At 40.8% G+C, this 12,358-nt stretch overlaps 1 protein-coding gene across 1 annotated transcript in view; it reads right to left on the bottom strand.

Moving 5' to 3' along the window:
- The window catches only part of ngfra (nerve growth factor receptor a (TNFR superfamily, member 16)), a 31,707-nt gene extending 20,201 nt beyond the window's left edge, over positions 1-11,506 (bottom strand). Inside the window, exons 1-3 of the mRNA XM_072369199.1 lie at positions 11,074-11,506; positions 8,338-8,500; positions 861-1,223 (exon numbers count right to left, since the gene is read on the bottom strand). Of these exons, the coding sequence (XP_072225300.1) occupies positions 861-1,223; positions 8,338-8,500; positions 11,074-11,112 (565 nt within the window). The 5' untranslated portion in view covers positions 11,113-11,506. The remainder of the gene's footprint in view (positions 1-860; positions 1,224-8,337; positions 8,501-11,073) is intronic.
- Between the last annotated feature and the right edge of the window lie 852 nt (positions 11,507-12,358).

The following is a 12,358-nucleotide window of genomic DNA, read 5'->3' as shown; positions in this document are numbered from 1 at the left end:
GACAGAAAATAATATTTCTGCTCTACCAAAGAGATTCCCAAAGAGCTATTAGCTGAAAACTTAAAAAAATTGAGGAACCTGCTCTAGGGGAGGACAAAATAAGAAGACGTTGGCCTAAAAAAAACTATGCACAGCAGATGAACAGTATCTGAGATCATTTTAAAAAATCCAGCAAAGACCTGACACGGGACCTGAGAGATGCATCTGGACCTTCAGTTCACTGAACCCTCATCAGAAATGGTCTCCATGGAAGGGTGGCTGTCAAGAAGCCATTATTCAACGAAGTGAAATGGGGAGAAAAGACAAGGTATGCGAAATGACACAAGAAGTGGACTGAAAATCAGTGGCAACAGGTCTTATGGAGGGATGAATCCTCCCCAGAGCCCGGACCTCAACATTATTGAAACAGTGTGGGATCATCTGACAGAGAACGGAACAAAAGGCAGCCGACATCCAAAGAAGAGCTTTGGGAGGTCCTTCAAGAAGCCTGGAGAACTATTCCTGAAGACTACTCAAAGAAATTACAAAAAGTGTCTAAAAGGGTTCAGACTGTGTCGAAGAATAAAGGTGTGCAAACCTAATATGATCTTCAACCTTATTAGAATTATACAAACTTTATTTTTGCCTTTTATAGAGCGTTTCCATTTGTGTTTTCACATGATTCAGTAAATTGTAGCACATATTTCCTATTTTTCTGGCAAACATAAAGAATACAACTCAACAAATGATGCTACAGGGACACGCAGTGTGTTGAAAACCGATGCAAATGGCTGCTGATCAAGCCCGTGTGAGATAGATTGGTAGAGAGAATGTGTTGCAGCAACAGGCTAAAAAGTGACTTGAGTGTGTAGCAGACTTACTATGACAGACAGAGTCACTGGTGGGTGTGCATAGAGCTGTCTGTGTTTCAGTGTCTTCCTCACAGATGGTGCAGGGCAGGCAGGGTTCGAGGGAGCTTTCCCGATCAGAGAAGGTATCATCCGTACACTCCTCACACATTGTGTCCTGATTCCGATCACAGTGAGAGTACACGCCCTGTCCCATCGGGCACACCGTGCACAGCTCACAGCGTCCGGACATTTGACTAAAGAAGTAGTTGTAGTCGCACACACATTTGGCATCGTTGGAGTCAGTGCAAGGCGTCGCCATCCGCATCAAGCCGACACACTGAGTGCATGGCCTGCACTCCTCTGTGTGACTGTAGTTCTCTGAGAAGGTTTCACCTGTAGACCAGAGGACAGGTTGAAGGAGACAAGGTAGTGGAGTCAGAGAAAGGAAATGTGAGATGGCGAAAAGGGTAAGAGAGGTTGGAGGATAGAGAGGGAGATATGAGAAGATAAACAAGGAGATAAACAGTGAATCTAATGACATTAATCATGTTTACTGCACATTCATTAGAAGGAAGGACACATTGATCCACTGGGCTCTTAGTGATTTGTGCTCCAGGACAAGAAAGGTGCTCTTGTTGGGGAGCGAGTCAAAAGCCTGCTGTGCTCATTATGATATCGATCCCAATGTGTTTGTGCTGCGCTGAGTAAACTGTTATAATCTAAGTCATGTACAGCAAGCTCGGGAGCATCCACATGCTCATGGTTAAGAGCTGCCCTTAGAAGTTCTCAACAGTTAGTTATTCTGCCAAAACTGCAGCATTTAAGACATTCCTCAAACAGGTCATATTGTGCTTTTTTCAGGGTTTTCCTTTACTTTGGTGTGTTGCAGCTTTTTGTAAAAGGTTTGCAGAGAAATCCACAGCAAAGGCAGTTATTCTGCCTCACAGGCAGCTGCTCCTGAACTACCAAATATGTCTCATTGGAGTCAAGGCCTTTCTTCCTTTATGTATCTGTATCACCATCTAACATATCTGCATAAAGCCTGCCTCTTGGCTTTTTTTGGAGTCGCACAGCTGTACAGTCACAGCAGCTTTCAGTAGATCAGTAGAAGTGAAATTATGAGCTAGTAAATGAGTATAACATGGACACTGACTACTCATGTGCAAAATATATCTCTTTATAATATAATCTCCATAAAGTAATTCAGTAAAAGGTTTATTCAGAAGGAGTAAGATCATCAAACTGTTCTTGCTTTTAATAAGTTAACATGTAAAACAAGTTGTTTTTGCCCATTAGCCAGCTGAGATAACCTTCTGGAGCCTGAAGAGACCAAAAATATTTAACTGTGCTTTCATTTTATGTTTCTAGAGGGACATTTTTCCATGAGAGCTGAGTGAAAAAAATATTATCTAGTGCCAAAAACCGGATAGCCCAATACAGTAGCAGTCATCCTCTGAGGATCATAAATATGTTAATGAAGTTTCAGTGCACTGCACTGTACTGAGATATTTCACTCTGAAGCAAAGTAAACTTCCTCACACTACTGACAGCAAAAACATGTTTAAAACATATTGAATAGAGTAGTTTTGTCACTAGTAGCACATTTGCAGAGCTTTAACTGTGTTTGAACATACAAAGATAAATAAATGTTGCTTGAATGTCCTTTCTTTGGTTAGATGTAAAATATCAGTGTCTTAAAAGTCTATGGCCCCACTTCATCCCATTATATTGATTTTTTTTTTTTTTCAAAGCGCAATAAAGACTGCAGACCACAGCTGAGATGTGGAGAACTGTGTTCAACAGAAGAAGGTAAAAGCCATGGTGACTAATTGCCTTCGGCTTTTCAATTACGTTGGATACTTCAGATTTGTTCTCAAGCAACATTTGGTGTCGGGAGGATTTAAGAAAGTTCATCACTGAGGAAGCGATGACCTCAAATTAGCTTTTTCTTACATTGAGAGTTCCCCAGGGCACAACGTATTCGATTAATATTGCATGTTCATATAGAATTATTTTCAGATATAATTGGATGCCTGCTGAATTATGCAGACAGTAGGAGGGAGAGTGTTTGTGTGTCATATGAGTGTGTTTTAGTGGTTGAATGAGATGCAAGTGGAGTACAGAGGCTCATGGGGGGGTGAAAACTTTCAGCTGAGATTCATTACATAGGCACTTTCACTGTTCTCCAAATCCCATTTTACTATTTTGTGACATGTTTAACATGAGAGCGGCCACCTTGCTGCAGTTCAGACAGAAACTGTACAAAGCATGACGTTTTTATCCCTGCTGCATACCGACAGCTGCAGTGGGGTTGCCAGAGTGCAGCAGGAAGTTTAGTATGAAAGTTTCACAATGTGGGATTAGAAGAGAAATATGCATGTTAGCAGCTTCATAAACTGTTTAATTGATACCAGAAACCGCATGTTTGTTTCACTTCTGATGTCATATAATGAGCCATGCATTAAGTTTACACTGTTTAAAATCTCTTCATTGTTGAAAAATGCTTTGTTTTACAGAGACATAAATCACTGGGACTTGGTGGAGCTAAATAAATAAAGCCACATGACTGGATGTGTGAGACCTTTGCACAACTCTTATCTGTCTTCCCATATGTGTTTTTTTTCATGAGAGCTGCTTGGTGGCTGTCATGGTGAGCAACAGTACTGAGTACTGTCACTGTGAAAAAACCCTGCAGCAAAGTCCTAACATCACTTTTGCATTGTAAGCAGCTGTGGCAAGCACACACTGGCACCAACTGAAGCTCTAAACACTTTGTAAGTAGCAGCACAGGTAGGCGGCCGACTATGAGGTCTGTCACATTATACGGGCAAACCGAGTGGAGCAGATGGAGGTAATGATATGAAGACAGATAGGGACGAAGCTGAAAGATTTTCTCAAATGAATCTCGAGACTGTTTGATAATAAAAACTGTAATAAAAACTGTAACATAATAAGAAACAGTCTTGGAGGGTGGTCTGGTGCTCTCAGTCCAAACCTAATCTAAAAAACATAATTTAGGCATCAAAGTGTTGAGGAAGTGCTGATGAAAGACGGGTAAAAGATGGGTGAGGGGAAATGGGGAAACAGGATGCAAAAGAGTTGCTCCTATTTCTATCTGCAGGCAGAGGCGGAAAAAGAGTGACGCTGACCGAACGATCCAGCCCCAGACAAACAACAGACCTCCAAGGTAAACCATTATTTGAATTAGTGAGCTTGAAAGCCTTTGTTTTCTTTGCTGTCAAGCTCAGCCAGTAAAGCTCCCTTCCTCATTCATTTAAATTATACCAAAGCAGGCAGGTTTCCTCGCTAATTTGAACTTGCATGCATGAGCCACTTTACAGATCTTGCGTGTAAACAGTTATAAATGTGAACATATGCAGAAAGTATACGACTGGCACAGAGGAGGTGTGTGTGTCTGTCTAATTTATGCGTCAGCACTTTCATCTGAGGCTAAAAGAAGAAACTTAAAGGCCATCAAGAATTTGGCGGGGAGTACCCTCTTTAAATAAAATATGACCTTCTATCTAATTGTCCCCAGTTGAGCAATGATCAGAGCTGCTCAGCTCAGAGTTTTCGTGTTGGGCTGTGAAGACAGTTGTTGATAAAGGGGGATGTGTCCGTGAGTGGGGGGAATGTTGCACTCAAAATGTGCCACTTCAGCCCCCCTTCTAACACTGATGTGTTTCGGTCCCATTAGTGTCATCAATAATGTAGCTGTGGATGGCCTTGAAACTGCTCAATGATCTTCACAATCAGCACTTTGGGTGTGAGCTTTTAGCGACGTTGGACAAACATCAGGGTCCACGTTTCAACAGAGACACCATTTTCTGTCTTCCCACCCAAACCACTGACCCTTTGCTGACTGGGGATGAATTATCAACATTTGGAGAGTTGTGTGACCGCTTTATTTGTCTTTTTAAACTCAAAACATTTCAGCGTTTAATTATCGCCCCGCTTCATTAATTGACTTTGCTGGTCTCCAGATTTAAAACAGGTGTTTAAGGTTATTTCCAGAGTCATCATAAGGAAACTATGGGAGTCAAGTTGTTATTTAAAAGAAAAACATATACTCTTGTATGCAATTCTAATAAAGGTTTAGAACTGTAGGTCAGTGTACTGTCAGTGTGTAGGAATGAAAATTCCTCTGCCAGAGGACCTGGCAGTGGAAAATCTCCATTTCCCATGTCTCCATCCCTTCTGATCCAGAGTTGAGAGTGATTCGTGATGCTTTTCTTCAGGCCTAAACCAGACGTGCCTGTGATTCTACTTTCCTTCCTCCTTAAATCCCCAGTGAGCTACAGTCCTGTCGTCCAGCAGGGCTTCTCTTAAATTCTGTAGTGTCTCTTGGAGCCTCATTTCTCTCAGAACTTCAGCCAGTTTTAGGTCGACCTTCTCTGAAGGGTTCACTAAGTGAGGCACATCCAGTTGTCTTGTCTCCCTTGACAGCAGAGAAAAGTGGCGGAAACTGATAAATATTTCAGGGCTGCTGACACTGGCACTCATCCCAAGTTGAGATTGGAAGACCATGGGTTGGTGGGGAGAGGGTTAATTGACAGTAAGTGTGAAATTAGGAGAAGGTTCGAGGTAAATACAGATTTGCCAGGAAAGACAGGAAATAGTATTGTTAAATTTGACTCTTCAGTTATTCATATCTGCAATTGGGAAATTGTGATTACGGCATTAGTTTTACTGGTAAAGTCAGTGTCTTAGCTTCCAACCTCTATATGAATCCAACTCAGCCTGCGAGCCTCAGGTACATTGAGATTTTAGCTGCCAGAACAAAAACATTATTCAAATATATGAAAATGCACTCACATTGGAAATTGATTGCAACCTCCAGGGTATTTCAGCTTAATTGTTGAGTGTTTATCAGCAGTGAGTACTGTTCCTGTACTGCAGAGCATGATAATTGGTCACTGTTGGAGGCACAATAGGCTTTTCAATATGGTTTAATTAGCTGGATCAAATGAGTAAAGATGCATTGATGTAACAGTATGCATGATAGATGAGCAGATCGCGCCCTTTAGTGCCCAGCGCTCTAATACCATCTTATCCACTAATACAGGCGATGACTCATAGTAGCAGGGAAGGGGGGAGGGAGGGGGATGCTGGCTGAGAAAAGTGTATTCAAGAGAAGAAGGGAGACACGACAGGAGTACGTGGGATTTGCTGGTGTAGAGGAGAGTGTGATGAGGGGCTAAAAAATTCAAATCATGACAGTCCTGAGGGCCAGCCCACATTACAAGAAAATGGAGCTGCAGTTTAGCATCTATGCATCATGTGTCACTTTTTACCGCAGGAATATGACATGCAAGACAAACTCCTCATGACGTCAAAGCAAAGATAAAGTCCAGACTATTATGCAGCAGCAGCATTTTTCTCTTCGCTCTATTGAAGCAGTTTTCAACATAAGCAAATCATATGTATTGTTTAATGATGGCTATCAATTATTTTGTTCATTATATATGTATTTGTAACTATTTTGATGCAAAAGCATGAAAAGACCACTTTAATTCTCTTTGACGGAGTTAGTTTATGTGACGTTGCAGTACTTTTGTTTTACTCCATGGCACTGCCACAGTTAAGCTGTAGAGAAATGGCTTCTTGCCTCTGTACCCATTGCTGCAGCTCTTTACATACTATAGCTGAGAAATAAGACCTTCAAACACAACATTGCATCAGTTGTGCAAACAAAATCATGATTGATTATCTCTAGACAAAAAGGGATTTCAGAGAGCCTTCAAGCATTCCTCCAGAATTGAATAATTTCCTTCTTAATGACATCCAGTTGACATTCCTGAGAACTGTTGCACAAAAAATATTTGATCTTAAAAGATAACTGCAGCGCTTCTAGATGTTTCAAGAATTGATTAATGCCACCAGTGAATTCAGTGCTTTTCCCTGAGTTTAGTCACGATGCCCATGACTTACACTTTGAAGTTTACTAAGCATGCTGAGGAAGTTACAAACCAGCATCTGAAAGGGCAAAGATAGCTGCTAAGAGGCAAAGCAGAGACCTTTGATTCCTGAAGAAAACATTTGTTTGCAGCACTGACTCCTCTTCTCTTCTTCGTGTTGTTGGCACGTCTCCCAGCTCTGGTCTGTATAGCGAGTGCTAATGGTTCACAGCTTGAGCCGAGCTTCAGACGAACACATTTGGACCCACTTACAAGCATAAAACATATGAATTTCTGACAATTTTCTGGGAACATTTGATAAAGTCTAATCTTACACGTTTTGTAAATGAAAGAATTGGACATAAATTGTTTTTATTTTGGCTTTGACAGGCTTTCTGTTTGGAATTCAGTGCCTCATCTCAGTCAGTGAATGTGTATTTATTTGTAGATAAAGATGATGTAAGAGAAATCAGTGTGTAATGCTGGTGATGCAAGCTCTTGGTTTTGTAGCTGTGTACAGATTTAGACTTCTGGATTTGAATGTCACCACAGTTAATGTGTCAAACTTAAGTTGTGTAAAGTTTTTGTGTCGTGGTTTGAAAATTTACTTTTACATTGATTTGATAAGTTCACCTGAATCACTGTGATTTAAAAAGGAGAAAAAATATGTTTACTTGTTAAAACTGTTCTGCACCAAAAAGTAAAATGTTTGACAGGGAGGTTAGGAGGTTTTGTTTGTACAAAGACAAACACATTCTTATTCCCAACTCATCACAAACTGACACTTGGTGTGAGGCTGGGTCTTGCAGCATCATTTGTCAGCTTTCAGGGCTGTGATCTACATCTACAACTTTCCATGTGAGAAATTCAGTAATTGACCAAGCTTTGTGGATGTTGGGTGGACCCAAGTATACACATTTCAACTTTAGAATTCCAGGTTAAGTTTAGGGAAACATCATGATGTTTTCTTTAAATAAAACCTTTTACAATCTGAAATGTTAGAAGGCAGACATCTTTAACTGAGATCTGTTGGACACCCTGCACATCGAAAGGTTATGCTAAAGAGGCCAGATGAATGTTGAAAACTTCTCTAAATGTAACTATCCTGTGTTTTGGGTATCACAAATGAGGAATGATTTAACAAAAGTTTGATACTAGATTCTAATGAACAGTTTATCAGTTTTGATTACAGTTTGTCTGAGTTATTTTAGCGTGTTACTTGCCCAGAACACTTGTGATCATTGCTGAAAAAACTGAAACAACATGATTTGCATTTGGTATCAAAGGCATTTGGTATAATTTCTGCCTGGCCCCCGACCTGAACTTTAAAGGCTAAACAAGACTTCTAATATTACATGTTGAGTTTTAAAAGTTTTCACAGCAGGTAGCTTCTCTCATTAATGACAAGTGACTGATCTATGAAGCATCAATTAATGATTTTCAAGCATCAACAGAGCTATTTGTTAGGACATGTAAATCGTGCATTGAAGACATTTTTTACTTGCTGACAGCGCTGAGGGTAATCATTTTGTTTTACTGGCATGACTTAGTTTGACTTCAGTGAACCTGTCATACAAATGTGGAGCAAACAATGAAAAATCATTACTTACTGTCCAAACACTGAGCGCACACAGTCTGAGTGGCGCCGCATTTCTTCACCACTCCCTCTCCAGGTGGACACTCCTTGCAGCATTCCCCTCTCGTGGTGTACTGGCCGGAGTCACATTTGACAAGCACAGCCCGCTCTGTCTTAGACGCCAACGTTAATGTCACCTGGCACAATGGGAGAGCGGTTCAGTAAATCATAGCAGCCTATGCAGACACTAAATCTCACACACACGTAAACTCACATCACAGAAACGCTGTGACTTAAACATACAAAGCAAAACAACTTGATGAAAATTGCTGCCAGGTGTCCAGCCTGTTCCTTAAATCTAACTACTATCAGGATTCATCATAAATCATGTTGCCTCCACCGGTATTATACATACTTTGGATAAGGCTGTCGTTTAAACTACAATAATGGCTCCCCTAAAGGTACATCAACTCTAATAATAAACTTATAATATGCTCCAGCTGAGGCAGAAACCATAAAATCACGTGTACACGACATTATACACATGCCCATCTTAATTACTGTCCAAAGGTGAGAGCCCCTGTGAATGTCAGACTCTGCTTCTGATCACGGTGTACACACACATAGACACACACACACACACACATACTTGTACGTGTATAATTGTGAGGACTTTCATCCCATGCATGCATGTTTAAAGCTGTCCTTAAGCCTTAATGTTAATCCTCCTAACTCCCTAAATAGAAGTCAGAATCTTCCAAAAAGTAAAAAGTATTGACAAGGTCCAAGACTAAAAAAGAAACTTCACAAAGATAAAGGCACAAGTTTTCATATTTTAAGCTGGAGAACATGGCACTGATTTAAACTAACCAAAACATGAGAGCAGATTTTCCTCCGAAATTCATTGAAAGAAAAGTCTTTCTGCAAACAAATCCACAGCTAGTCTTAAAGGTATTTTTAGATCACAAGAGTCAGCTGTTTTTTTTAAGGCATGTCCTAATTTGCATGTAGTAGCGCCACAATAAAGCATGTCGCAGCTGTACTGTATCTGCATGCCTTTATACCGGCAGATAAATGATTTGATATATGATTTGGTTTAAAGTGCATGCTCTATTTACTCTTCTCTCTCATCTTATATCAGTTATCATCTTTTCTCTGCCTCTGCCTTTTCAGTCCTCTGATATAAATGGCATGCAGCCTACTGGAAGAAGAACAGAGGGTTCCTCTGCTAGTGTGTATACAACAAAGTTCGATAAAAGGAATTCATTTTAGAACAAAGAAAATCCTTATTCTTAATCACTCCCATGCCCTGTGGTTTTTATTATGTAACAAGTAAATCCTGATTTTCACTTAATTCACATTTGCTGAGACATCATTTCAGACTTTTCTGTCTTTCTCTCTCTCTGATTTGTCCCCCCTCACCCCTCCCCTCCTTGCTGCCGCTGCTTCCATTCAGAAACAGATGTACTGAGCAGCCAGCAGCTCTTTTTCATTCTCGCTTCTCTTGCTCAATGTGTCCCCCTTTCTGTCAATTCACTTTTTGCTCTCAAGGTGCATTTCTCTTACACATCATTTTCTCGTGGCTCTGCAACCTGTTATCTCAATATTTATGTGCAGGTCTCAGTTGTTATTCTGATCATGTAATCAGATTTCAAGTTAAATATGTGTTTGGATGCAGCCCAGGACCTGAAAAAACATTCATCTCTCTGACTGCCAGCTCCCTTTCCTGTGACATCTCCCCGGAATTTCACTTAGTTAAAACAGGTCGATGGTCAAATTCAGTGGGAATTTTACTCAGTTGCAGCAGGGACATGCATCAAACTGTACAGTGACACAGCTGTGATGTGCTTGGTTTGTACTCTCCCCAATTTCATGGTCAATTTGACAGTTTATTTCTAAATTTAATTTGACCAAAGTGCACCCGACTGTTGCCACCCTTTACACCAGCTGTCATAACAAAGTGTCCCCTCACATCCAGGGCTGTTCACATGATGACTGAGCCACACAGCCCAATTAGAACAGCTGCCGTGGACACCAGAGTGCTGCGAGGATGTGACCTCTGCACCCATAATCAAATATCTTATGTTATCAGAGTAGCCTAGTGTTTTATGCAAAAAACAGGTATATTGTCCAAGCTCTGGCTGAATGCAGATTTAATTCATATATTTACTTTCCTCATGCTGCAACATGTTAATCTGTTGTTAAAAGCCCAAATATGTCAAAATTACAACGAAAATTAAAAATGAATTACTTCTACTCATTAATGCTGTTAAAGTTTGGATCAGAGTGCCTGCCAGCAAAGTGCTCCTCGATGTCTGGAAGCAGCCAAATGGGAGACAGTAATCCCACCATCCCGTTAAGTTTTCTTCCCTGCTTTAAAACCAACAGAGAGAAATAAGTCTGTGAGGTGTGTGAAGGGCTGAATATGCCATCACCTGGGCACAAAAATCAGACGGTGTTTAACTACATGAGACACCTGCGTGTTTGACAGAAAACCGCAGCATTGGTCCTTTATCAAGATAACATCACAGAAGCGGAACAAACAGTTTCAAACTGTCACAGAACTTTTGCAAAAAGGGATTTAAAATTCCACTAAAAACTTAAAATCCCCTGCAACTCGGCATCAAATGTGCATCTTATTGATCCAATGCAGAAACGTCACAGTGAAAGAAAATCTTTCTTTTTTTAAAGAATACACAAAAAGGTGCATAGGAGATTAAATGCTCTTATTGAAGGAATATCGCTGCATATTGCACTGCAGACTACTTACCAACGCGCACAAAATCACCAGCGATATTGTAGTAGTCATCCTGCTTCTTCTGCTGGAGTCACATAGAACAGATCTTAAGCAGAGAAGGCAGCACTATGTGGAGGAGGAGAGCCGCTCAGCAGGAGTGCTCATTTTAATTCCAGCGGCACGGATTTTTATCAATGACTCCGCACCATCGCGCTTGTCCAGGACCGCTGGACACGAATCGGATGCAACTGATGGTGCAGCCTCCGAACACCGGCACTATTATACTCACCAACACACACACACACACGCATTCACACGCACACGCATACGCACACACACACAGACACAGAGAGTGGGAAGAGGAGGTGGAGAAGACCGTCCTGTCCGGAGTACTGTTCAGCTGCAAGTGCACTGCGGAGGAGCCGAGAGACAAGAGGAGAGGGGGGCACGTACACCCTCCAGTTTAATACCCCTGATACTCCTGCAGTGCATCCTGATCCTCACTGACGCGCGCCTTGTCCAGTCTCTCTTGAGGTGTGGTTCATTGCAACAGTAATGATAATATGATTTTTCGTGTCAGTTTAACCCCCATACCCCCTCTGCACACTTTTTTAATCAGCTGATGTTACAGGAAATGTTCATCTTACACCACAGAGTGCTTTTTTTTTTTTTTTACACAGGATTGTAAAGTCATTAGTTTGGTAAAGACAATTCCCCTTATTGAACATGATTATGAACAGATCGTGAAGTGAAACTTCCGGGTCCGAGGGTCCCTGTTTTTTTTTTTTTTTTGTTTGTTTTTATCACAAAAGCAGGCTAACCCAGAAAGAACAAATACCAAACAACCAAAGTGAGAGGCAAGGGAGACTTAGTGAGGAGACCTAAGATGAAGCGACATTAAATGACTTCAGAGAACGAAAAAGTCCAGAAAGTTGTCCAGTTTAAACAAAATGGGACACAAAATGATCAAAGCTGAATAAAAGCTACCACAAAGAGATGAAAAAATGACCAGTTTGAAACACAAAACAATCAAGAGCAGATGTAAAATTACCACAAAGAAACCCAAAACGTTCAAAACGTGGCATAAAAAGACACCAAGCAGACACAGAATGAACAATATGAAACTCAAAATAACTATGAAGGGAGTAAAATGTTTCTAGTGCAATAAAAATGTTGTTTTTTTTTGCTAAACTAAATCATTGTATTGCACTACAAAAAAGCCCACCACACAGCCCCATTGCTTCCAATCTTATCTCCAGAAGTGGGTCAACACACAAACCTGCTAATTTCAACAAAACTGGTCCTGGTGCTTCAGATT

The sequence above is a fragment of the Leuresthes tenuis genome, unplaced genomic scaffold (assembly GCF_036924035.1).
Source record: "Leuresthes tenuis unplaced genomic scaffold, fLeuTen1.0.hap1 SCAF_17, whole genome shotgun sequence".
Taxonomy (NCBI): domain Eukaryota; kingdom Metazoa; phylum Chordata; class Actinopteri; order Atheriniformes; family Atherinopsidae; genus Leuresthes; species Leuresthes tenuis.
The sequence above is the reverse complement of the archived record's forward strand: the minus strand, read 5'-3'. Positions and strand labels throughout refer to the sequence as shown.